Raw genomic sequence first — 24,197 nt, 5'->3', positions numbered from 1 at the left:
GGCAAAGTTTCCCAAACCTCAAAATGCCTATAAATACACCCCTCACCACACCCACAATTCAGTTTTACAAACTTTGCCTCCTATCGAGGTGGTGAAGTAAGTTTGTGCTTGATTTTCCACGTTGATATGCGCTTCTCAACATTTTGAAGCCCGATTCCTCTCAGAGTGTACAGTGTTTGTCAGAGGGATGTGAAGGGAGTATCACCTATTGAATTCTATGGTTTTCCTCTCGGGAAATATTTTTCATAGGTTCTCTGTTATCGGTCGTAGAGATTCATCTCCTACCTCCTTTTTCAGATCAACGATATACTCTCATATTCCATTACCTCTACTGATAACCGTTTCAGTACTGGTTTCGCTATCTGCTATATGTGGATGGGTGTCTTTCGGCAAGTATGTTTTCATTACTTAAGACACTCTCAGCTATGGTTTGGCACTTTATGTATTAATATAAAGTTCTAAATATATGTATTGTACTTATATTTGCCATGAGTCAGGTTTATGTATATTTCCTTTTGCAGACTATCAGTTTCATATTTAGGAAAATATTTTTCTTACCTGGGGTATAGTCTTTTTTTCAAATTGACTGCTTTTTCATTAAATTTCCGCGGGCAAAATTAGGCTTGTGAGGATGTTTATTGCATCATTATTGGCGTGAGAATTTTTTGGCGTGAAGGTACGTCCGATGACGCAAATTCGTCATTTCCGCCGTCTTAGTTGACGCCGAATTTCCTTGCACAAGGTTGCGTCTGCAATGACGCGAGTGTGTCATTTCCGGATGATGTTAGCGCCAAAAATTTTCATTTTGCATTGTGCGTCATACTTGGTGCCAAATAATTTAATTATTTAAAACCCTATTCCTATATGCCTCTTGCCTTTTTCTATGTCAGAGGGCTATGCTGTTTGCATTTTTTCCCATTCCTGAAACTGCCATATAAGGAAATTGATAATTTTGCTTTATATATTGTTTTTTCTCTTACATTTGCAAGATGTCTCAATCTGATCCTGTCTCAGAAACCACTGTTGAAACCCTGCTGCCTGATAACAGTTCTACCAAAGCTAAGTGTAGCTGTTGTTGTAAATTTGTGAAGATTATATCTCCAGCTGTGGTATGTAAAATTTGTCATGATAAGCTTTTACATGCAGAGAATATGTCCATCAGTAATAGTACAATGCCTGTTGTTCCTTCAACATCTAATGTACATGAAATCCCTGTGAATATAAAATATTTTATTGCTGATGCGATTCAGAAGGCTTTGTCTGCTATCCCGCCTTCTAATAAACGTAAAAGGTCTTTTAAAACTTCTCATAAAGTTGATGAAATTTCAAATGACCGACAACATACTGAATTATCCTCCTCTGATGAGGATCTATCTGATTCAGAAGATCCTTCCTCAGATATTGACACTGAAAAATCTACTTATTTATTTATTTAAAATGGAGTATATTCATTCCATGTTAAGAGGTGTTGATTACAATGGATATTGAGGAATCTAGTCCTCTTTATATTTAAACTAGTAAACGTTTAAATTCTGTTTATAAACCTCCTGTGGTTACTCCAGAGGTTTTTCCAGTTCCTGATGTTATTTCTGATATGAATTCTAAGGAATGAGGCCTGGTACTTCTTTTATCCCTTCTTCAAGGTTTAACAAATTGTATCCTTGGCCAGCAGACTTGAATCTTATCTAAGGAAAGCTTATTTATATTCTGGCTATCTTCTCAGGCCTGCCATTTCTATGGCTGATGTTGCAGCTGCATCAACTTTTTGGTTGGAGAGTTTAGCAACAGGAAATTGATCCTGATTTGTCTAGCATTGTTAGCTTGCTTCAACATGCTAATCATTTTATCTGTGATGACATTTTTGATATCATCAAAATTGATGTTAAATATATATCTTTAGCTATAAGAGCTTTGTGGCTCAAATATTGGAATGCTGACATGGTATTTAAGTCTAGATTACTATCTCTTTCTTTCCAAGGTAATTTATTTGGTTCTCAGTTGGATTTGATTATTTCAACTGTTTCTGGGGGGGGGGAGGGATTTTTATTTGCCTCAGGATAAAAGACCTAAGGGTAAATCTAAAGCTTCTTACCGTTTTCGTTCCTTTCGACAAAATAAGGAACAAAAACCTAATCCTTCCCCCAAAGAATCTGGTTCCAGTTGGAAACCTTCTTCAAGTTGGAGTAACTCCAAACCAATTAAGAAACCAAAGCCAGCTCCCAAGTCTGCATTAAGGTGCGGCCCTCGTTCCAGCTCAGCTGGTAGGGGCAGATTAAGATTCTTCCAAGACATTTGGGCAGATTCTGTCCAAAATCAATGGATTCAGAATATTGTCTCTCAAGGGTACCGAATAGGATTCAGAGTAAGACCACCTGTGAGATTTTTTTTTTTTCAAAAGAGCTTTATTGAAGTTATAAATAACAATACACGTTATGAATTGAATGTACAGATTATACACCAGAGAAGAAGTAAAACATCACCATTGTAGTACATTATACAGGCTTCGAGAGAACACAGCGTATACTTAATCATTATTAGTGAAGTGCAACAAGAAAAAGAGTTATAGCCATGTGTTGTGAGTCAGTGTATTTCCTTTTGGTTCCCATTCTTAGTTGAATAGACCGCTCATGGATCTAGTTACTAGGATTGATAAAGATAGTACTGGGAACTCAGAGCAAAAAAAACAAAACAGTAAAATAAGAATTAGGAAGAACAAAAGGAGCTGGGGGGGGGAGAGCAATAGGAGCTGGAGGAGGGGGGAGTGTGTATGGGAGAAAGAAAAAAGAGAACAATGACCATTTGAGAGATATATCTTGAAACCTTTAAGGGTGTGGTTTAGATTATACTAGGAATTTGATAAAAATTAAAGTTGGTGCTGGGCGTTAAAGATAAATGTGCAACAACATAGTGTATTTTGGTGCGTGAGACTTTGTGGGAAATTAACGATAAAGCATATAGATGCATTGTGAGCTATAACCCCGACACGGGGATAGAAGGATTGATATTTATGGCTGCTGCCTTGTTAAGTTTTTAAGCTATCCCACCCGCCGCAGGCCTCACAGAGGGGGGGGGGGGGAGATCACGCCTTGAGCAGTCTATCAAAGCTAACCAATATGTTAAAGAGCAGCAGTCTCTATAAGTAGCTCTAAAGTTAATAATCATCCGGTGCTAAATATACAGTAAAAATAAGAACCGAAAGTGAGCTGCAAGGGAGAGTTTGCTTACATGAACCCTACAACACAACATATCATATTGTCGTACTTTATCATATAATTGAACTTATGTAGTCTCTAATAAAAGGATAACTTCCTATACCCCTAGAGTCTTAAAAATAAAGCTTAGAGAACTTTGCAAAATACATTTTTAACATATATAACGGGGAAAAGCCATAGTCCTCTGTGGGGTCAGGCTGGACAAGGGTATATCGTCCGAGAGGGGCATCTGCAGCCTACCCCTCTCCTACTATTGGGAACTGGTCATCCCGATGAGAAAGTCTTATGCCCCCACCTGTGGTAGTTACAGGTCTCCGCCATCTGTGTCCGTCCGTTTTGTTAGGCCCCAGATCTGAGAACATAGCGGAGAGTCTCTTTGTCATCTGTAGTGTCTGTTGCAAGGCCTCTGAAAGGATAGTCTTTTCGACTCTGTGGGTATGCACAGAGCCCTTCTGTACTACTTCTTGTTGCATAAGAGTATCGGCCATGTCACCCAGGGTAATCTTTGTAGTTTTATCCGGCTTGGAGCTTCCAACTGGTCTGCTGTGCCATCTAACAAGTGCTGGAGCCTGTGGAGAGGTTGGTGTCGGGTAGTGATCCCTATTACAGGTCGGAGCTAGGTCTGCTTTCATGGTAGGCTTGCGTTCCGGATTGGATCTAGAGTCCTTTGGTAGATGTGGGTCTCCGTGGCAGGGTATGATGCTGTGGCGCCCTGTGTAGTTTTTCCGAGGAGCGCTGTTGGGTGTTATAGAGCCTCCGCCATTTTGATTGCGGGTTGCTAAGGTTCTTTCTCTCTGGTTGCTCGTTGCATCGGAGGAGCAGAGTTCGTTCAGTAAGTAGTCGTATGGGGCCCTGTCGAACAGCTTCTCAAAGATTTTCTCCAGCTTTTCCATAGATGTTAGTAGGTGATGATACATTTCTGATTCTCCCATAGTGATCTTTGTTAAAGGATATATAATAGAAGAATTCTGCACGCTGCCTACTATTATTGTGATTCTAAGATGTTGTCAGTTATATAAGTCCCAGTTGATTATGAATGGTGAAGAGACTCAGTAAGCCGATGGTCTCCGGCAGCACTGATAACCCGGCTCTTCCCGGGGGGAGGGTGGAAACCTGGCAATAGGCCGCCGCCTCAGGCCTAACTCCGAACTGTGTCCCCTATGTCATTAATACAGCAATATAAGAGGATATTGAATCCCAGACACCTAGTCTGTGGTGTAATCTATAATTAAGTCTTCGTTTTTGCTGTTTACAGCCAATAATCGGCGGATTATTGAAGGTTCTTTTGGAGCCCACAGAGAATGTGTCCTACTCAGAACGCTGCACGGACACGCCCCCGTGAGAAGATTTTTTTTTTTCTCACGCATCCCAGCAAATCCAGTAAAGACTTAGGCTTTTCTGAAGTGTGTTTCAGACCTGGAGCTTTCAGGGGTAATCATACCAGTTCCGTTTTAGGAACAGGGTCTGGGGCTTTATTCAAATCTATTCATTGTCCCAAAGAAAGAAAATTCATTCAGGCCAGTTCTGGATCTGAAAATTTTTAATCGTTTTGTTAGAGTGCCAACTTTCAAAATGGTGACTATAAGGACTATTCTGCCTTTTTGTTCAGCAAGGGCATTATATGTCCACAATAGACTTACAGGATGCATATCTTCATATTCCGATTCATCCAGACCACTAACAGTTTATCATATTCTCTTTTCTAGACAAGCATTACCAATTTGTCGCTCTTCCATTTGGCCTAGCACAGCTACAAGAATCTTTTCAAAGGTTCTCTGTGCCATACTCTCTGTAATCAGAGAACGGGGTATTGTGGCGTTTCCTTATTTGGATGATATCTTGGTACTAGCTCAGTCTTTACATTCTGCAGAATCTCACACAAATCAACTAGTGTTGTTTCTTCAAAGACATGGTTGGAGGATCAATTTACCAAAAAGTACCTTGATTCCTCAGACAAGGGTCACCTTTTTAGGTTTCCAGATAGATTCAGTGTCCATGACTCTGTCTCTAACAAACAAGAGACGATTAAAATTGGTTTCAGCTTGTTGGAACCTTCAGTCTCTATCATTCCCTTCAGTCCAACCTGGACTGTGATCACAACAGATGCAAGTCTTTCAGGTTGGGGAGCTGTCTGGGGATCTCTGACAGCACAAGGGGTTTGGAAATCTCAAGAGGCAAGGTTACCAATATTTTAGAACTATTTTTAGGGCTCTTCAGGTTTTGCCTCTGTTGAAGAGAGAATCGTTCATTTGTTTTCAGACAGACAATATCACAACTGTGGCATTTGTCAATTATCAGGGTGGGACTCGCAGTCCCCAAGCTATGAAAGAAGTATCTCGGATACTTTCTTGGGCATAATCCAGCTCCTGTCTAATTTCTGTGTTTCATATCCCAGGTGTAGACAATTGGGAAGCGGATTTTCTCAGCCATCAGACTTTACATCCGGGGGAGTGGTCACTCCATCCAGATGTGTTTTCTCAAATTGTTCAGATGTGGGGTCTTCCAGAAATAGATCTGATGGCTTCCCATCTAAACCAGAAACTTCCCAGTTACCTATCCAGGTCCAGGGATCCTCAGGCGGAGGGGGTGGATGCGTTAGCAGTTCCTTGGTGTTGCCAACCTGCTTATATTTTCCCGCCTTTAGTTCTTCTTCCTAGAGGGATCTCCAAGTTCATCATGGAACAATTGTTTGTGTTGCTGGTAGTTCCAGCATGGCCTTACAGGTTTTGGTATGCGGATCTTGTTCGGATGTACAGTTGCCAACCTTAGCCACTTCCTTTAAGACCAGAACTTCTGTCTCAAGGTCCGTTTTTTCCATCAGGATCTCAAGTCCTTAAATTTAGATAAGGGACAAATCTCTGCTCTTTCTGTTTTATTTCACAGAAAGATTGTTAAGCTTCCTGATATTCACTGTTTTGTACAGGCTTTGGTCCATATCAAGCCTGTCATTGAATCAATCTCTCCTCCTCTCCTCCTTGGTGTCTTAATTTGGTTTCGAAGGCTTTACAGGCTCCTCCGTTTGAGCCTATGCATTCTTTGGACATTAAACTACTTCCTTGGAAAGTGTTGTTCCTTTTGGCCATCTCTTCTGCTAGAAGAGTTTCCGAATTATATGCTTTTTCTTGTGAATCTCATTTTTTAATTTTCCATCAGGATAAGGCAGTTTTGCAGACTTAATTTAAATTTCTACCTAAGGTTGTGAATTCTAACAACATTAATAGAGAAATTGTTGTCCCCTCTTTGTGTCCTAATCCTAAGAATTCTTTGGAGAGAGCCTTACATTCTTTGGATGTTGTAATAGCTTTGAAATATTATGTTGAAGCTACTAAAGATTTCAGGAAGACTTCTAGTCTATTTGTTATCTTTTCTGGTTCTAGGAAAGGTCAGAAGGCTTCTGCCATTTCCTTGGCATCTTGGTTAAAGCTTTTGATTCATCAGGCTTATTTGGAGTCGGGTCAGGCCCCGCCTCAGAGAATTACAGCTCATTCTACTAGATCAGTCTCCACTTTGTGGGCTTTTTAAGAATGAAGCTTCAGTTGATCAGATTTGCAAAGCAGCAACTTGGTCTTCTTTGCATATATTTACTAAATTCTACCGTTTTGATGTATTTGCTTCTTCGGAAGCAGTTTTTGGTAGAAAAGTTTTTCAGGCAGCTGTTTCAGTTTGATTCTTCTGCTTATGTTTAAGTTTTTTTTTTTTCGTTTATGAGAATAAACTTATTTTGGGTTGTGGATTATTTTTTTCAGTGGAAAATGGCTGTTATTTTGGGTATTTACTATACCATACATCACTAGCTCATGGACTCTTGCCAATTACATGAAAGAAAACATAATTTATGTAAGAACTTACCTGATAAATTAATTTCTTTCATATTGGAAAGAGTTCATGAGACCCACCCTATTTATGGTGGTTATGATTTTTTGTATAAAGCACAATTCCTTTTTTGATGCTTTTTACTCCTTTCTTTATCACCCCAATACTTGGCTATTTGTTAAACTGAATTGTGGGTGTGGTGAGGGGTGTATTTATAGGCTTTTTGAGTTTTGGGAAACTTTGCCCCTCCTGGTAAGATTGTATATCCCATACGTCACTAGCTCATGGACTCTTGCCAATATGAAAGAAACTAATTTATCAGGTAAGTTCTTACATAAATTATGTTTTTATTTCTAGAATGACGTAAAGAACAGAAATGGGCTGTCTGACACGCAGTCTAATATAATAGTCCAATAAATAAAATCTAATTTACATATTGTAATTTTCCAATCGCGCACCACCATCCATGAAGACTTTTGCCCGGTCTTTATAAGGTAATAGAGCATGTGCATAGAATAAATGTCATCGGCTTTCTATGGTACTCGCTGAGCGATCTGCATATAGTGCTGCTCCTGTTAAACGATTTATAGACATATAGATATTTGCGGTCACATTACCAATCACAAGTTGAAAATGTGACCACTGAGATGTGAGTGATGTCGGCGCTGATCTCTCAAACACATTGCGCATGTGCATGACAATAAAATTCCATAGCACATGCACTGGTACGTGCTGCTCCCAAGAACTGGCGTTAAAGAGAAAATGTATATATTTTTGCCTTTTAAATCCCTTTAAATTTACTTTTTTTTTATATATGCATAATATTAATATATGCAGTTAATCAATTTCTTGCAATAAATTTGCATACACAATGAATGCCCTAAAAGTTTTTATAACTGTAATTTTGTTAGAAAAATGTGCATTGTTTGGCATTCCAGGGGCATCCCCCTTGAGACACTTTGTGAGTGTTGTGTGTGTTATATTGTTTGCTATGACTAACTAGGGACAAATAAAAACAAGCTCACTGATTGACCAACCAATAACTGCAAACAATTTGTTTTACTACTAAGAGTTGAATATATTTAGTTTCCTATAAAGAGCTAGATTACAAGTGGAGCGCTAATTTATCACCCGTTTACTGGTTTACTGGTGCACATTAAATAATCAGCCATTACAAGTGTAGTACAAAATGTAGCATATTTTTTTTAATTAAAAAAAAAATATGCAAAAAGCAGTTATGAGGGGTTAAAGTTGGCGGGTGCATGGTGTTAATAAAAAAAAAAAAAAAAAAAATGTCAGAGAAAAGTGCCTTTTCATTGCTCTCTATGGGAACTGTGTGTTCCCTGTAAATATATATGTAATATATGTATATGAATATACACATATATAATTATGCGTTAATATGTGTGTACACACATATAAACACATAAATATACTTATGTATATATTTACAATCTGCTGCCCACCGCTGTGCGACTTACCCCTTTCGCTACACTAGTTCTCATACCATCTCTATGGAAGCGTGCTGTCGTGAGCGCAAAGCTTGTAACTTGTAATACCAGCGCACATTTGCGTGCGCTGGTATTACTAAGGAAAGCGCAAATATCGCTTTAGCGGAAGCGATATTTTGCACTCCGCTTAGAATCTAGCCCAAAATGTGTAATATCCTTTAATTGCATTAAATCTTCTAGCGCTAGAATGCTGTACTAATTGTGACACAAGTGCAGTAGTTGCGAGCACAAAATATTTCTCCAACATAGGTGTGTCCGGTCCACGGCGTCATCCTTACTTGTGGGATATTCTCTTCCCCAACAGGAAATGGCAAAGAGCCCAGCAAAGCTGGTCACATGATCCCTCCTAGGCTCCGCCTACCCCAGTCATTCTCTTTGCCGTTGTACAGGCAACATCTCCACGGAGATGGCTTAGAGTTTTTTAGTGTTTAACTGTAGTTTTTCATTATTCAATCAAGAGTTTGTTATTTTCAAATAGTGCTGGTACGTACTATTTACTCAGAAACAGAAAAGAGATGAAGAATTCTGTTTGTATGAGGAAAATGATTTTAGCAACCGTAACTAAAATCCATGGCTGTTCCACACAGGACTGTTGAGAGCAATTAACTTCAGTTGGGGGAACAGTTTGCAGTCCCTTGCTGCTTGAGGTATGACACATTCTAACAAGACGATGTAATGCTGGAAGCTGTCATTTTCCCTATGGGATCCGGTAAGCCATGTTTATTACGATTGTAAATAAGGGCTTCACAAGGGCTTATTTAAACTGTAGACTTTTTCTGGGCTAAATCGATTGATTATTAACACATATTTAGCCTTGAGGAATCATTTTATCTGGGTATTTTGATATAATAATATCGGCAGGCACTGTTTTAGACACCTTATTCTTTAGGGGCTTTCCCAAAGCATAGGCAGAGTCTCATTTTCGCGCCGGTGTTGCGCACTTGTTTTTGAGAGGCATGGCATGCAGTCGCATGTGAGAGGAGCTCTGATACTTATAAAAGACTTCTGAAGGCGTCATTTGGTATCGTATTCCCCTTTGGGTTTGGTTGGGTCTCAGCAAAGCAGATACCAGGGACTGTAAAGGGGTTTAAAGCTTAAAACGGCTCCGGTTCCGTTATTTTAAGGGTTAAAGCTTCCAAAATTGGTGTGCAATATTTTCAAGGCTTTGAGACGCTGTGGTGAAAATTTGGTGAATTTTGAACAATTCCTTCATGTTTTTTCGCAATTGCAGTAATAAAGTGTGTTCAGTTTAAAATTTAAAGTGACAGTAACGGTTTTATTTTAAAACGTTTTTTGTACTTTCTGATCAAGTTTATGCCTGTTTAACATGTCTGAACTACCAGATAGACTGTGTTCTGAATGTGGGGAAGCCAGAATTCCTATTCATTTAAATAAATGTGATTTATGTGATAATGACAATGATGCCCAAGATGATTCCTCAAGTGAGGGGAGTAAGCATGGTACTGCATCATTCCCTCCTTCGTCTACACGAGTCTTGCCCACTCAGGAGGCCCCTAGTACATATAGCGCGCCAATACTCCTTACTATGCAACAATTAACGGCTGTAATGGATAATTCTGTCAAAAACATTTTAGCCAAAATGAACCCTTGTCAGCGTAAGCGTGGCTGCTCTGTTTTAGTTACTGAAGAGCATGACGACGCTGATATTAATGTCTCTGAAGGGCCCCTAACCCAATCTGAGGGGGCCAGGGAGGTTTTGTCTGAGGGAGAAATTACTGATTTAGGGAACATTTCTCAGCAGGCTGAATCTGATGTGATTACATTTAAATTTAAATTGGAACATCTCCGCATTTTGCTTAAGGAGGTATTATCCACTCTGGATGATTGTGAAAATTTAGTCATCCCAGAGAAACTATGTAAAATGGACAAGTTCCTAGAGGTGCCGGGGCTCCCAGAAGCTTTTCCTATACCCAAGCGGGTGGCGGACATTGTTAATAAAGAATGGGAAAGGCCCGGTATTCCTTTCGTCCCTCCCCCCATATTTAAAAAATTGTTTCCTATGGTCGACCCCAGAAAGGACTTATGGCAGTCAGTCCCCAAGGTCGAGGGAGCGGTTTCTACTTTAAACAAACGCACCACTATTCCCATAGAGGATAGTTGTGCTTTCAAAGATCCTATGGATAAAAAATTAGAAGGTTTGCTTAAAAAGATGTTTGTTCAGCAGGGTTACCTTCTACAACCCATTTCATGCATTGTCCCTGTCACTACTGCCGCATATTTCTGGTTTGATGAACTGCTTAAGGTGCTCGATAGTGACTCTCCTCCTTATGAGGAGATTATGGACAGAATCAATGCTCTCAAATTGGCTAATTCTTTCACTCTAGACGCCTCTTTGCAATTGGCTAAGTTAGCGGCTAAGAACTCTGGGTTTGCTATTGTGGCGCGCAGAGCGCTTTGGTTGAAATCTTGGTCGGCTGATGCGTCTTCCAAGAACAAGCTACTAAACATTCCTTTCAAGGGGAAAACGTTGTTTGGTCCTGACTTGAAGGAGATTATCTCTGATATCACTGGGGGTAAGGGCCACGCCCTTCCTCAGGATCGGCCTTTCAAGGCAAAAAATAGACCTAATTTTCGTCCCTTTCGTAAAAACGGACCAGCCCAAGGTGCTACGTCCTCTAAGCAAGAGGGTAATACTTCTCAGGCCAAGCCAGCTTGGAGACCAATGCAAGGCTGGAACAAGGGAAAGCAGGCCAAGAAACCTGCCACTGCTACCAAGACAGCATGAAATATTGGCCCCCGATCCGGGACCGGATCTGGTGGGGGGCAGACTCTCTCTCTTCGCTCAGGCTTGGGCAAGAGATGTTCTGGATCCTTGGGCGCTAGAAATAGTCTCCCAGGGTTATCTTCTGGAATTCAAGGGACTTCCCCCAAGGGGGAGGTTCCACAGGTCGCAGTTGTCTTCAGACCACATAAAAAGACAGGCGTTCTTACATTGTGTAGAAGACCTGTTAAAAATGGGAGTGATTCATCCTGTTCCATTAAGAGAACAAGGGATGGGGTTCTACTCCAATCTGTTCATAGTTCCCAAAAAAGAGGGAACGTTCAGACCAATCCTAGATCTCAAGATCTTAAACAAATTTCTCAAGGTCCCATCGTTCAAGATGGAAACCATTCGAACTATCCTTCCTTCCATCCAGGAAGGTCAATTCATGACCACGGTGGATTTAAAGGATGCGTATCTACATATTCCTATCCACAAGGAACATCATCGGTTCCTAAGGTTTGCATTCCTGGACAAACATTACCAGTTCGTGGCGCTTCCTTTCGGATTAGCCACTGCTCCAAGGATTTTCACAAAGGTACTAGGGTCCCTTCTAGCGGTGCTAAGACCAAGGGGCATTGCAGTAGTACCTTACCTGGACGACATTCTGATTCAAGCGTCGTCCCTTCCTCAAGCAAAGGCTCACACGGACATTGTCCTGGCCTTTCTCAGATCTCACGGCTGGAAAGTGAACGTGGAAAAGAGTTCTCTATCCCCGTCAACAAGGGTTCCCTTCTTGGGAACAATTATAGACTCCTTAGAAATGAGGATTTTTCTAACAGAGGCCAGAAAAACAAAGCTTCTGGACTCTTGTCGGATACTTCATTCCGTTCCTCTTCCTTCCATAGCTCAGTGCATGGAAGTGATCGGGTTGATGGTGGCGGCGATGGACATAGTTCCTTTTGCGCGCATTCATCTAAGACCATTACAACTGTGCATGCTCAGTCAGTGGAATGGGGACTATACAGACTTGTCTCCGAAGATACAAGTAAATCAGAGAACCAGAGACTCACTCCGTTGGTGGCGGTCCCTGGACAATCTGTCTCAAGGGATGATGTTCCACAGACCAGAGTGGGTCATTGTCACGACCGACGCCAGTCTGATAGGCTGGGGCGCGGTCTGGGGATTCCTGAAAGCTCAGGGTCTTTGGTCTCGGGAAGAATCTCTTCTACCGATAAATATTCTGGAACTGAGAGCGATATTCAATGCTCTCCAGGCCTGGCCCCAGCTTGCGAGGACCAGGTTCATACGGTTTCAATCAGACAACATGACGACTGTTGCGTACATCAACCATCAGGGGGGAACAAGGAGTTCCCTAGCGATGGAAGAAGTAACCAAAATTATTCTTTGGGCGGAGTCTCACTCCTGCCACCTGTCTGCTATCCACATCCCAGGAGTGGAAAATTGGGAAGCGGATTTTCTGAGTCGGCAGACATTGCATCCGGGGGAGTGGGAACTCCATCCGGAAATCTTTGCCCAAGTCACTCACCTGTGGGGCATTCCAGACATGGATCTGATGGCCTCTCGTCAGAACTTCAAAGTTCCTTGCTACGGGGCCAGATCCAGGGATCCCAAGGCGGCTCTAGTGGATGCACTAGTAGCACCTTGGACCTTCAAACTAGCTTATGTGTTCCCGCCATTTCCTCTCATCCCCAGGCTGATAGCCAGGATCAAGCAGGAGAGGGCGTCGGTGATCTTGATAGCTCCTGCGTGGCCACGCAGGACTTGGTATGCAGATCTGGTGAATATGTCATCGGCTCCACCTTGGAAGCTACCTTTGAGACGAGACCTTCTTGTTCAGGGTCCGTTCGAACATCCGAATCTGGTTTCACTCCAGCTGACTGCTTGGAGATTGAACGCTTGATTTTATCGAAGCGAGGATTCTCAGATTCTGTTATCGATACTCTTGTTCAGGCCAGAAAGCCTGTGACTAGAAAGATTTACCACAAAATTTGGAAAAAATATATCTGTTGGTGTGAATCTAAAGGATTCCCTTGGGACAAGGTTAAGATTCCTAGGATTCTATCCTTCCTTCAAGAAGGATTGGAAAAAGGATTATCTGCAAGTTCCCTGAAGGGACAGATTTCTGCCTTGTCGGTATTACTTCACAAAAAGCTGGCAGCTGTGCCAGATGTTCAAGCCTTTGTTCAGGCTTTGGTTAGAATCAAGCCTGTTTACAAACCTTTGACTCCTCCTTGGAGTCTCAATTTAGTTCTTTCAGTTCTTCAGGGGGTTCCGTTTGAACCCTTACATTCCGTTGATATTAAGTTATTATCTTGGAAAGTTTTGTTTTTAGTTGCGATTTCTTCTGCTAGAAGAGTCTCAGAATTATCTGCTCTGCAGTGTTCTCCTCCTTATCTGGTGTTCCATGCAGATAAGGTGGTTTTACGTACTAAACCTGGTTTTCTTCCAAAAGTTGTTTCTAACAAAAACATTAACCAGGAGATTATCGTACCTTCTCTGTGTCCAAAACCAGTTTCAAAGAAGGAACGTTTGTTGCACAATTTGGATGTTGTTCGCGCTCTAAAATTCTATTTAGATGCTACAAAGGATTTTAGACAAACATCTTCCTTGTTTGTTGTTTATTCAGGTAAAAGGAGAGGTCAAAAAGCAACTTCTACATCTCTCTCTTTTTGGATTAAAAGCATTATCAGATTGGCTTACGAGACTGCCGGACGGCAGCCTCCCGAAAGAATCACAGCTCATTCCACTAGGGCTGTGGCTTCCACATGGGCCTTCAAGAACGAGGCTTCTGTTGATCAGATATGTAGGGCAGCGACTTGGTCTTCACTGCACACTTTTACCAAATTTTACAAGTTTGATACTTTTGCTTCTTCTGAGGCTATTTTTGGGAGAAAGGTTTTGCAAGCCGTGGTGCCTTCCATTTAGGTGACCTGATTTGCTCCCTCCCTTCATCCGTGTCCTAAAGCTTTGGTATTGGTTCCCACAAGTAAGGATGACGCCGTGGACCGGACACACCTATGTTGGAGAAAACAGAATTTATGTTTACCTGATAAATTTCTTTCTCCAACGGTGTGTCCGGTCCACGGCCCGCCCTGGTTTTTTTAATCAGGTCTGATATTTTATTTTCTTTAACTACAGTCACCACGGTACCATATGGTTTCTCCTATGCAAATATTCCTCCTTAACGTCGGTCGAATGACTGGGGTAGGCGGAGCCTAGGAGGGATCATGTGACCAGCTTTGCTGGGCTCTTTGCCATTTCCTGTTGGGGAAGAGAATATCCCACAAGTAAGGATGACGCCGTGGACCGGACACACCGTTGGAGAAAGAAATTTATCAGGTAAACATAAATTCTGTTTTCTTGCTTGTACGTGAATGCAAAGACTTGAAAAGCTTAGCTGTAAATATTTAAACATAGTAGGGATGACTGTTCTAATTTTACATACTATGCTTTGTCCTTAACACTAGAGAATGTTGGATAGAAATGTTCTAGAGACCCGTTTCCTGGCAACCTGATTCATATTGGACTTGCACAGGGGAATTCATTTTGTGACTAATCTTAGCTACCAGAAAACTACTTGTCGGTTTAAAAAAAAAAAAAGAAAGTTCAAGGTTACAGCACTTCAGAAAATTTCTTAAAATGGCTGCAGGCTCTGCTAACAGCACAGAAGATTAAATATTGATCTCCTAAACTTCCAGTCCTGCAGATGCTGCATATTTCGGTTGTCATGCTGGGTTAGCATCTGCCACTTCTGCTGGGAAGCTGGGGATCTACAAATCTGAGTATTCTGTTTTTTTTGTTTTGCAGGAGATGTTATCAGTGGAAGCTCCAAGACGACACAAAGTGTCTGTGCATGTTCTTGCTAGAGAGATGGATTCTTGTAAGTACCTAGAAGCAAACTATTATTATCATTATACATATAATCGAATATGACACATGAATAACCATACAAATCAATATCCCTTCAAGCCATCAATGATCAGACAAAACCACATCTGGAAAATGTATACAATTTATGTACTATGTACAACTTTAAAGGGACAGTCAACTCAAAATGTTTTATTGTTTAAAAATATAGCTAATACCTTTTTTTACCTATTCCCCAATTTTGCACAGAAAACATGGTTATATCAGTCCCCTGATCACATGACTTTTTATTTATTATCTATTGCGTTACATTTTAGCCAATTAGTGCAGTGTCAGCCACAACTCCATGGACGTGAGCACAATATTATCTATACGGCTCACATGAACTAGCAGTCTCCTGTTGTGAAAATCTAAGAAAAAATCATGTGATAAGAGGCTGTAGTGGCTTAGAAACAGGCAGAAATTTAGAGGTTTCAATGTTATAAAGTATATTAATATAACAATGTTGGTTGTGCAAAGCTGGAGAATGGGTAGTAAAGGCGTTATCTATTTTTTTAAACAATAACTATTTGTGTTGACTGTCCCTTTAATGCATCAAACCCATTACACATTTTCTCACTATGAAAACCATGGTCTGGGAATGCTTTATTATATGGCAGAGCAAGTAGTGTGATTGAGTGGTAGACACTCTTCCGTTGTCAGTAATTGGATTTGTTTCCAGTGTCTGGGAATTAATTATTGATTAATATTCACAAGAGGGCGTTAAAGGTTTAGCCTGTTTGTTTATGGAGCAGAAAAATAAGGGGGGCACGGAGAGTGCAGGGTAGCTTAATTTCCTTGATTACTGCTATAAATGGACAGGAACACCAAACGAGTAACATTACCAACGTTAGTCCCACCCCTCAATCTGGTAGCAGAAATTTAAGGGTTACACTTTTGCCATTCTAGGAAGTAGTTTCTGTTTTGGCTTCTATAATGTTCATGGATCAATAAGATTTAGTTTTTTAAAAGTTGCCATTCTATATAAAGGGATGCTGCTAAATTGGTGCTCTATGGGGAGTTTTACCTCTAGCACATGGCTAGGAAAACACAAGGCTTGAAATATTTCTCCCTAACTTACATTTATCTTTATACTAGTATGGAAGAAGTGTGATAGCTGTAGGTGTCTAAGCCTTAGGTTTGGTGTAAAATCTACATAAAGTTGTAAATCAATAATCTCTGTGTTTTCAAGGAGAACAATGAACATACTTCTAAATACAAAAAAATAAAAATAACCCTTAAATTTAGTCTTTTAAATGATTTTTCATCATTGACTACTATTTAAAGGGACAGTAAACACCTGAATTTTTGTTGTTTAAAAAGGTAGATAATCCCTTTATTACCCATTCCCCAGTTTTGCATAACCAACACAATTATATAAATACACTTTTTACCTCTGTGATTACCTTGTATCTATGCCTCTGCAAACTGCCCCCTTATTTCAGTTCTTTTGACAGACATGCATTTTTAGCCAATCAGTGCTTGCTCTTAGGAGCTTCACGTGCCGGAGCTCAATGTTATCTATATGAAACACATGAACTAACGCCCTCTAGTGGTGAAAAAACTGTCAAAATGCTTTCCGATTAGAGGCAGTCTTCAAGGTCTAAGAAATTAGCACATGAACCTCCTAGATTTAGCTTTCAACTAAGAATACCAAGAGAACTAAGCAAACTTGGTAATAAAAGTAAATTGGAAAGTTGTTTAAAATTACATGCCCTATTTAAATCATGAAAATTTTTTTTTACTTTATTGTCCCTTTAAGGTTCATGTGCAAACATAGAGATATAGTTCTACTCAAAATCTACAGTATATTCCTTCTAAAACTTACTAGAACTTTTTTGTTCTACAAATTAGATATTTTGCTTCATCTGGCCTTTTCTGTACCATTCTGCAATGGGGCCACATTTTTCTTTCATTATTCAGATAGAGCATACAATTTCACACCAGGTGAGCCAATGACAAGATGCATATATGTGCAGCTAGCTCCCGGTAATACATTGCTGCTCCTTAGCCTATGTATGTATACCGAGGATTCCAAGAGAACACAGCAAATTGCAGAATAGAAGTAAATATAAACATTATTAAAAGAACACAATTTATTCTTAAAGAAATATATATATATATATATATATATATATATATATACACATATACATACAGTATATAATATATGCTGGTTATTGCAAGTGCAGGATTTATTTGTATTTTTTCGTGACATAATAAGTATCTCCACTATTATACATACAAAAGCAATGCAACTGTTAAAGTGAAATTAAATATAATTAAACAATATATTGATGAATAGTCACAGACACCAGACCTTTGGTGTTAAGTTTTGTTATGTAGGGGAGAATAAATAAAGGTATTATTGTGGTACCAGTTTTTTATTGCAATAGTAGTAAATATACGTGGAATACCTGTTACCAGTGGTCTTTTCAGAATATAAGAAACTCAATTTGTCATATATTCTCATTTATTTAAATTGAATGTAAAAAAAAAAAAAAAAAAGCAACAACTATGGACCGTTGATGCCCAATTATATATCGAGAGCTGTTCTCTATATGCAGAGTTCTGGTTGTGAATGAGAAACCTACATAATGGTGAATTTTTGAACATCGGGCTTTTGGTCTCAATAATATATTAAGCCATTGCTTGGTTGTATCTGTTCAATGAAGACAAAGCAACAGCAATAACTGCTAGATAGGCTGTCAATGGAATGGAAATGCATACAAGTCAGTTTACTTAGCAATAAAAATAGAAAGATCTGCATGAAAAAAATAATGTATTTATATAGGTTTGACTGGAGAAATATCACTACTGGAAATTTTTATCCCTTGGCTACAGGTGTGCATAACAGAAGGGGCTATGTATTCATTGTATGTGTGTGCTTATGTATATAGGTGTATGTGTGTATGTATGTGTGTGTGTGTGTGTATATATATATATATGTGTATATAATGTGTGTTTCCCTCATTCTTTGTATCTCTTCCTCTTTCTCTTCCTCCCTCTCTCTCATTATTTAAAAACGCTAACAGAGGAATTATTCATAACCAAAGGCAAGCTATGGTGGGATGGCATTTGAGAACTTCCAGACATCCCCTCCCCCCCCCCCCTCCAATTACTTATATAACTGAGTGAAGCCTCTAAATGCCTTGGTTCATCCAGGGATGCGCAATTTATATCGCCCGGGACATACAGTTCCGGGCACCGGGCAAGTGGATTTTCCCCACCGGGCTAGCAGTGCACAGGACGCGGTCAGCGAGTTAGAGACAGAGAGAGTTAAGTACGTGTTGGAAATTTATATGTCTTGGGCTGCAGTCTCATTTTATTATTACAGACAACATAATCCAATAGTAACTGTGCTCCAATGAAACAGAGGTGGGCACTGGCCGGGTGCAGAGGTTGCCAAGGAGACCTTCTAATAAGGATCTGTTGTGTCAACGTTCATTAGTAATGGCAGGCAGGGAGCGCTCGTTGTTGCAATGTCCGGCGTTTCCGTTCCCAGTAGGTATGGGACGGTGTAGTTCAGAGTAATATCGTAATTTTTTTATTGAATCTTAGGTATCCAGTTAGCTTAGTGACACCGATATTTTACTCTAAAACTCCTTTTGTGACATTTTAATAGATGTTGCAAAACTGCTCCATAATCATACGCGCATGTGTTTATGGTCCAATAGTGAAGTTTCCGTTCCCCAGTAGTTTGTGCCGCACGCTGCTGCTTGTCACACATGCATTGAGTACAAGGCACAGTAATGTGAACTTCAGAAACTGTAGTATTCCAATAATTCACATGCTAACTGACTTCTATGCTGCCTACTGCAACCGCTTACACAATTAACCCAGCTGGAGGCATAGAAGTCAGTTAGCATGTGAATTATTGGAATACTACAGTTCCTGAAGTTCACAGCAGCGTGCAGAACAAACTACTGGGGAACGGAAACTTCGCTATTGGACCATAAACACATGCGCGCACGATTATGGAGCAGTTTCGCAACATCTATTGAAATGTCACAAAAGGAGTTTTACAGTAAAATATCGGTTTCACTAAGCTAACCTGGATACCTAAGATTCAATAAAAAATTACGATATTACTCTGAACTACACCGTCTCATACCTAATCACTTGGAATTGTTACATAGCAAATTATTGTTTTTAACACCTCCTTATTACTAATATTATTTTATTGTATTTCTCTATATATTATGTTAGAATGAAAATAAATCAGAAAACCCAAACATATAGCAGATGACGGTACATTTCACGTTCTCATGTCTGATGTGGTGCACTGTGGTGTTTGTAGTTCATCTGTGATTAATCACGGAGCATGCAGTGGGACTAATGAACCTTGTGTGAATGGCAGAGAGGGGCATATGGTCAGTTTAGGACACTGATGAATAACCTGGTGCATCATGGCCGGCACTGCTGGTCTTTGGTGAGCAGAGGCAGGCTGCTTATGCCTGTTGCCCGGGGACTGTCTCAGGGAAAGGGAAGATGTGTGGTGAATTGTAAGCCCCCTGAGTGGACTGCGGGTGCGGAAAACATGTCATGTGAGGGTGACACTGCAGTACCCACTTCCCTACTCTGAGGCTGACCGGGTATTTGTAACTGTTAGCGGGGTGGACCATAATGTTCACCAGGGGCTGGATATAGACATTGAAGTGAGGTACGAGAAGAACTCCAGGCAGGTGTTGATCCTGTCCTGGGACATTGATAGCCACACCTGCGTGGATGTCACCACCCCCGTGTGGTTCGGTGAGTTTGCTAGGGTGAAGGTGCCAAGAGTGGGTAGAGTGAGGGAAGGCATGGGTTACCAGGTCATCAGGTGTCATAATGAGAATTTTGGAAGGTGGACTGAGGATGTAAGTGGTTAAATTAGGGAGGAAAAAAAAAAAGATTGCTTTAGCCTGTTTTTAACTTTGAAATTAGTACCATGCACAAGCTCTCTGTGCCTTTCTCAGATCTGACAATGATAGGTACATAGTGCACATACTGGGCACTAACTTGCCTGCTAATCAATCAGTAATATCACATTCTGTCAATAGCAATCAAAAGACTAGATTTGACAACAATTTTTCACTTCAAAAGTGTTTTTTTTTTTGTTTGTTTTTTTACTTTTTTGCTCTTTTTCTTAACTCCATAATTGTATAGTAAACTACCTTTAGCAAGCCTAATTACTCACACAACTGGAATGAATACTTTGTTCATTTTATTCTAGGTGCTATAACTGATGCTATAACTGACATAAAAACAGAAGGTACAAAGAAGTTTATATATATATAATCTTACGTATAATCTTAAAAATTGTTATACTTAATATTGACTCTTTTTTTTCTTTAAAATAAAATCCTGTTGTATAAGAAAAGTTTAAATTGTTTTAATTGTTGGGTGGCGTAGATAGTTCCCCTATGTAACAAATATATTGATCCCATTACATTTGTGTGTCAGGACAAGTAGATTGTCATAAGGGACAAGTAGACTGAGCTACCACTTTAGTCCCGTGGACAAGTAGATTTTTTTAAAATTTCCACACCCCTGTTCATCTGAAATAGCAGTAGCACATAAACCAGAAACTTTAAAGCTGATGCCCTACTAAAAGTTTCTTCCAGCAAATAACAGGAAGCCTAGTCCTGGTCAGTTTTAGTCTCTTTTTTTTCTATAGGGGAGAGTAGTCTCTTTTTTTTCTATAGGGGAGAGAGCACCATCTGGGCCAATATTCTGCAAAATGCTAAGGAGCAAAACCCTCCCAAACGAAGCATAACATAAAGTTAGAGACGGTTATATGAGCAGAGGTAAGGCGGTGCGATGCTGCATGAGCAGAATAAACACAGTAGGTTTGAAACAGGTCCTAGCAGCACTGAAAAATGCTTCAGAATTGCACGTTGCAGCATTTTAAACACAAGACCTGTCCCCTTAACCTCTTTAATGCAAACCATATAAGGCAAGAATATTGCTAAAAAATAAAAAATAAAGTTTTGGTTTAAAATTGAAGCAAAAGTGCTGCAAACAAGACAATACAAATATTGTCTCAAGGGGAGGTAAATTCAAAGCCCAATACTTAAGCACAGCTGGACATTCATACACTGGTACTTTTGAACAAAAGAGTGCACAATCCAGAGATTCTGTTGTGATTAGCTGAATTTTGCCCCCTATCTAATCCCCTCTCTTGTCTTCTACTCCAAGGTCTAGCTGAAACCAGGGAAGCCCTGACAGAGGTCAGGGGAAAACCAGATCTTTGAAGTAATAAGCATGCTGCACTGATAGATGTAAAAATAAAAATTCTTCCAAAGATATTGTGAGTCCACGAGTTCATCTTAATTACTGTTGGGAATATCACTCCTCGCCAGCAGGAGGAGGCAGAGAGCACCACAGTAAAAACTGTTAAGTATCACTTCCCTACCCATAAACCCCAGTCATTCTCTTTGCCTCTCGTGCATGGAGGAGGTGAAGTTTAGTGTGTAATTAAAATAGTTTTTTCTGAGAAGATGGATTACTTCAAGCAAGTTTCAGGGTTTAGCTATGCTCTACGTTAGTCTTTGCGGTCGAGCTGTGGTGACTTTAAAGCAGTGGGGAACTTGCAAAGAGGTACTTGCTGCGTTTTTCCCCACATTTGCTGCCCTAGTCTCAGATACCAAAGTTGGTTACTTTATCTGCATTTTGGCCAGGTCTCTGTGAGGAAGAGGTTTCCTCTCATACCTAGTGTCAGGGGTTTTTTCCCCTGCTTTGTTTGCCATGTGCTGCTGGCAGCCATTTTACTCACCTCTCTTGCTAACTCTGGTGCATAGTGTGTGATGCTGCTCATTTCCTGCAAGCCCTTTTATGGCCAGACTAGTATACATCATCCATGTGAGACAGGTTGCAGTCTAAGAATTGGGATGTCATCACTTATTATTTAAAGGGCCTCTGTTCAGTATTCTTGGCCCTTGCGTTGTCTCAGACCTGTTTGTGAGTTCCATTGTATTACCTGGCTGTCTGACGTCCCTCCTGGTTCCTGATCCCTGGCTTGTTCCTGACTCTGCTGTTCTCCTTGTTCCTGATTCCGGCTCGTCTGACTATTCGCTTTGGCTCCTGACTCGGCTCGTCTTACTACCAGCTCTGGTTTTGATTCCTGGCTTGTTATTTGACTTGTGGACTTTTTATTATTTTTTTGCTATTAACAAAAGTGTGATTATTTTTGCACTTCTCGTCTCAGTCTGATTCCTGGCACCCTGACACCTAGGGACTGTCTTCATGTCCGACAGCTGAGCAGGTAAGTGCTGGTCTTCCAGATGGGAGAAGGGGCACTTGAGAATTTTTCTACCTTGCTATGCGTATAGGGACTATATTAGCTCACCCTAGTGTAAGGGCTTTGCTAAGACATGACTGCAGACACAGGGCTTTATTGAGAGACTAGTATGGTTAATTCTAATCTAACACAGGGCTCTTTTTAGGTGATTGCTGTGTGTTGGGTGCTTTTACTTAAAGTATAGGTTTTCTTAATGCCATGGTGGCATGTGGATTCAGCTTGGCCACGCCCCCTCCTTCTCCATTGTTCCGCGGGAGGTTTTCGCGCCTCCCTTACGTTTGCTCACGTAATCGGCCTTCCTCTCTGCTCTGTTCACTATGGAGGTGGTTTCTCATTGAATGTGGCTGTGTTCTGTGAGGTAGCGCATATAGGAGAGGTCAGGGGAGCAATCCCGTTACACGGTGGTGGTAAGGAGGCGCCTCAGTATACTGAGGTGTGGAGGGAGGTTTAGTAGGAGCGACAACGCTCATCTGCCAGGATAAGCTGCTTTATTAATAAACATTAGCAGTGTTATTTTCTCCCCTTTAGTCAGATAGTTTGAAGAAGAGCTTGAAGCAGGGAAGTAACTTTGTTATCAGCTCTTTAACTTTTGTTACTACTCTATCATTAGACTTTGGCATTACCCTCATACGGTAAAGGCCTGTGGGGATAGTAATCAGGCATGTCTGACATGAATCAGGAGCCCGGTCAATGCAACCCTTGTTTGTTGTGTTTAGATGCACAAATTGCAGCACCCATGCAATTCTATTCCTCCTGTGTTAAACAGACATTACAGGGTAAAGATAAGGTTTTTTTTTTAATATGGAGCCTATTGTCTCTCAGGAGGATGCTGTCCAGGTGTTACCAGGGCCATCTCCTATTTCGTCCCAAGCCTCTATGGCATCTAACAATGTGTCCTGCGGTTCCTCGCTAACTCCCAGTGGAGCGTTTTTAAAGGCAGAGATTGCCGCACAGGTATCCTTAGCGGTATCTGCAGGCTTAGCCGAGTTTCCCAGGTTTTCGAGGAAGCGCAAGAGGAAATCTAAGAATTCAGATAATAAGGTATATGTCCCTGGCACTGAGTCTCAGGCTCCTCTTAGATTTGAGGATGAGGAAGACTCATTCGGAGGGTTGAATCTCAGACTCGGACAGTATAATGCCTTCTTCTGATGGTGAAGGAGCTTCCTTCAGATTTAAGCTTGAACACCTTCGTTTATTGTTAAAGGAGGTTTTAGCTACCTTGGTTGACTCTGAGACCCAGGCAGTAGTCACGCCTAAGAAGTCTACTAAACTTAATAGTTTTTTTAACGTTCCTTCCTCTTCAGAGGTTTTCCCAGTGCCAGATAGGGCTAAGGAGTGGAGTGGCTTTTACTCCGTCACCAGTGTTTAGGAAAATGTCCCCAGTGGAGTCATCTATAAGGAGTCTTGGTCTTCGGTGCCCAAGGTAGAAAGGGCCATTTCTACCCTGGCCAAGAGAACTACTATACCTATTGAGGATAGTTGCTCTTTCAAAGATCCTATGGATAAAAAGATGGAGGCGTATTTGAAAAAGATTTATGTACATCTTGGTCTCCAATGGCAGCCTGTAGTATATATTGCCATGGTGACTAGTGCATCTTCCTATTGGTTTGAGGCCTTGTCGGATTCTATTCAGGAAGAGACGCCTCTAGACGAGATTCAGGACAGGATCAGTGCTCTTAAGTTAGCCAATTCCTATATTGCAGACGCTGTCCTTCAGGTCCTTAGAC

At 40.7% G+C, this 24,197-nt stretch overlaps 1 protein-coding gene across 1 annotated transcript in view; it reads left to right on the top strand.

The window, feature by feature from the left end:
- Nucleotides 1–24,197, top strand: part of IDE (insulin degrading enzyme) — a 352,051-nt gene that overhangs the window by 308,750 nt on the left and 19,104 nt on the right. Inside the window, exon 20 of the mRNA XM_053692939.1 lies at nt 15,090–15,162. Coding sequence (XP_053548914.1) covers nt 15,090–15,162 — 73 coding nt within the window. The remainder of the gene's footprint in view (nt 1–15,089; nt 15,163–24,197) is intronic.

The sequence above is a fragment of the Bombina bombina genome, chromosome 9 (genome assembly GCF_027579735.1).
Source record: "Bombina bombina isolate aBomBom1 chromosome 9, aBomBom1.pri, whole genome shotgun sequence".
Lineage (NCBI taxonomy): Eukaryota > Metazoa > Chordata > Amphibia > Anura > Bombinatoridae > Bombina > Bombina bombina.
This window is presented reverse-complemented; position numbering and strand designations above follow the sequence as displayed.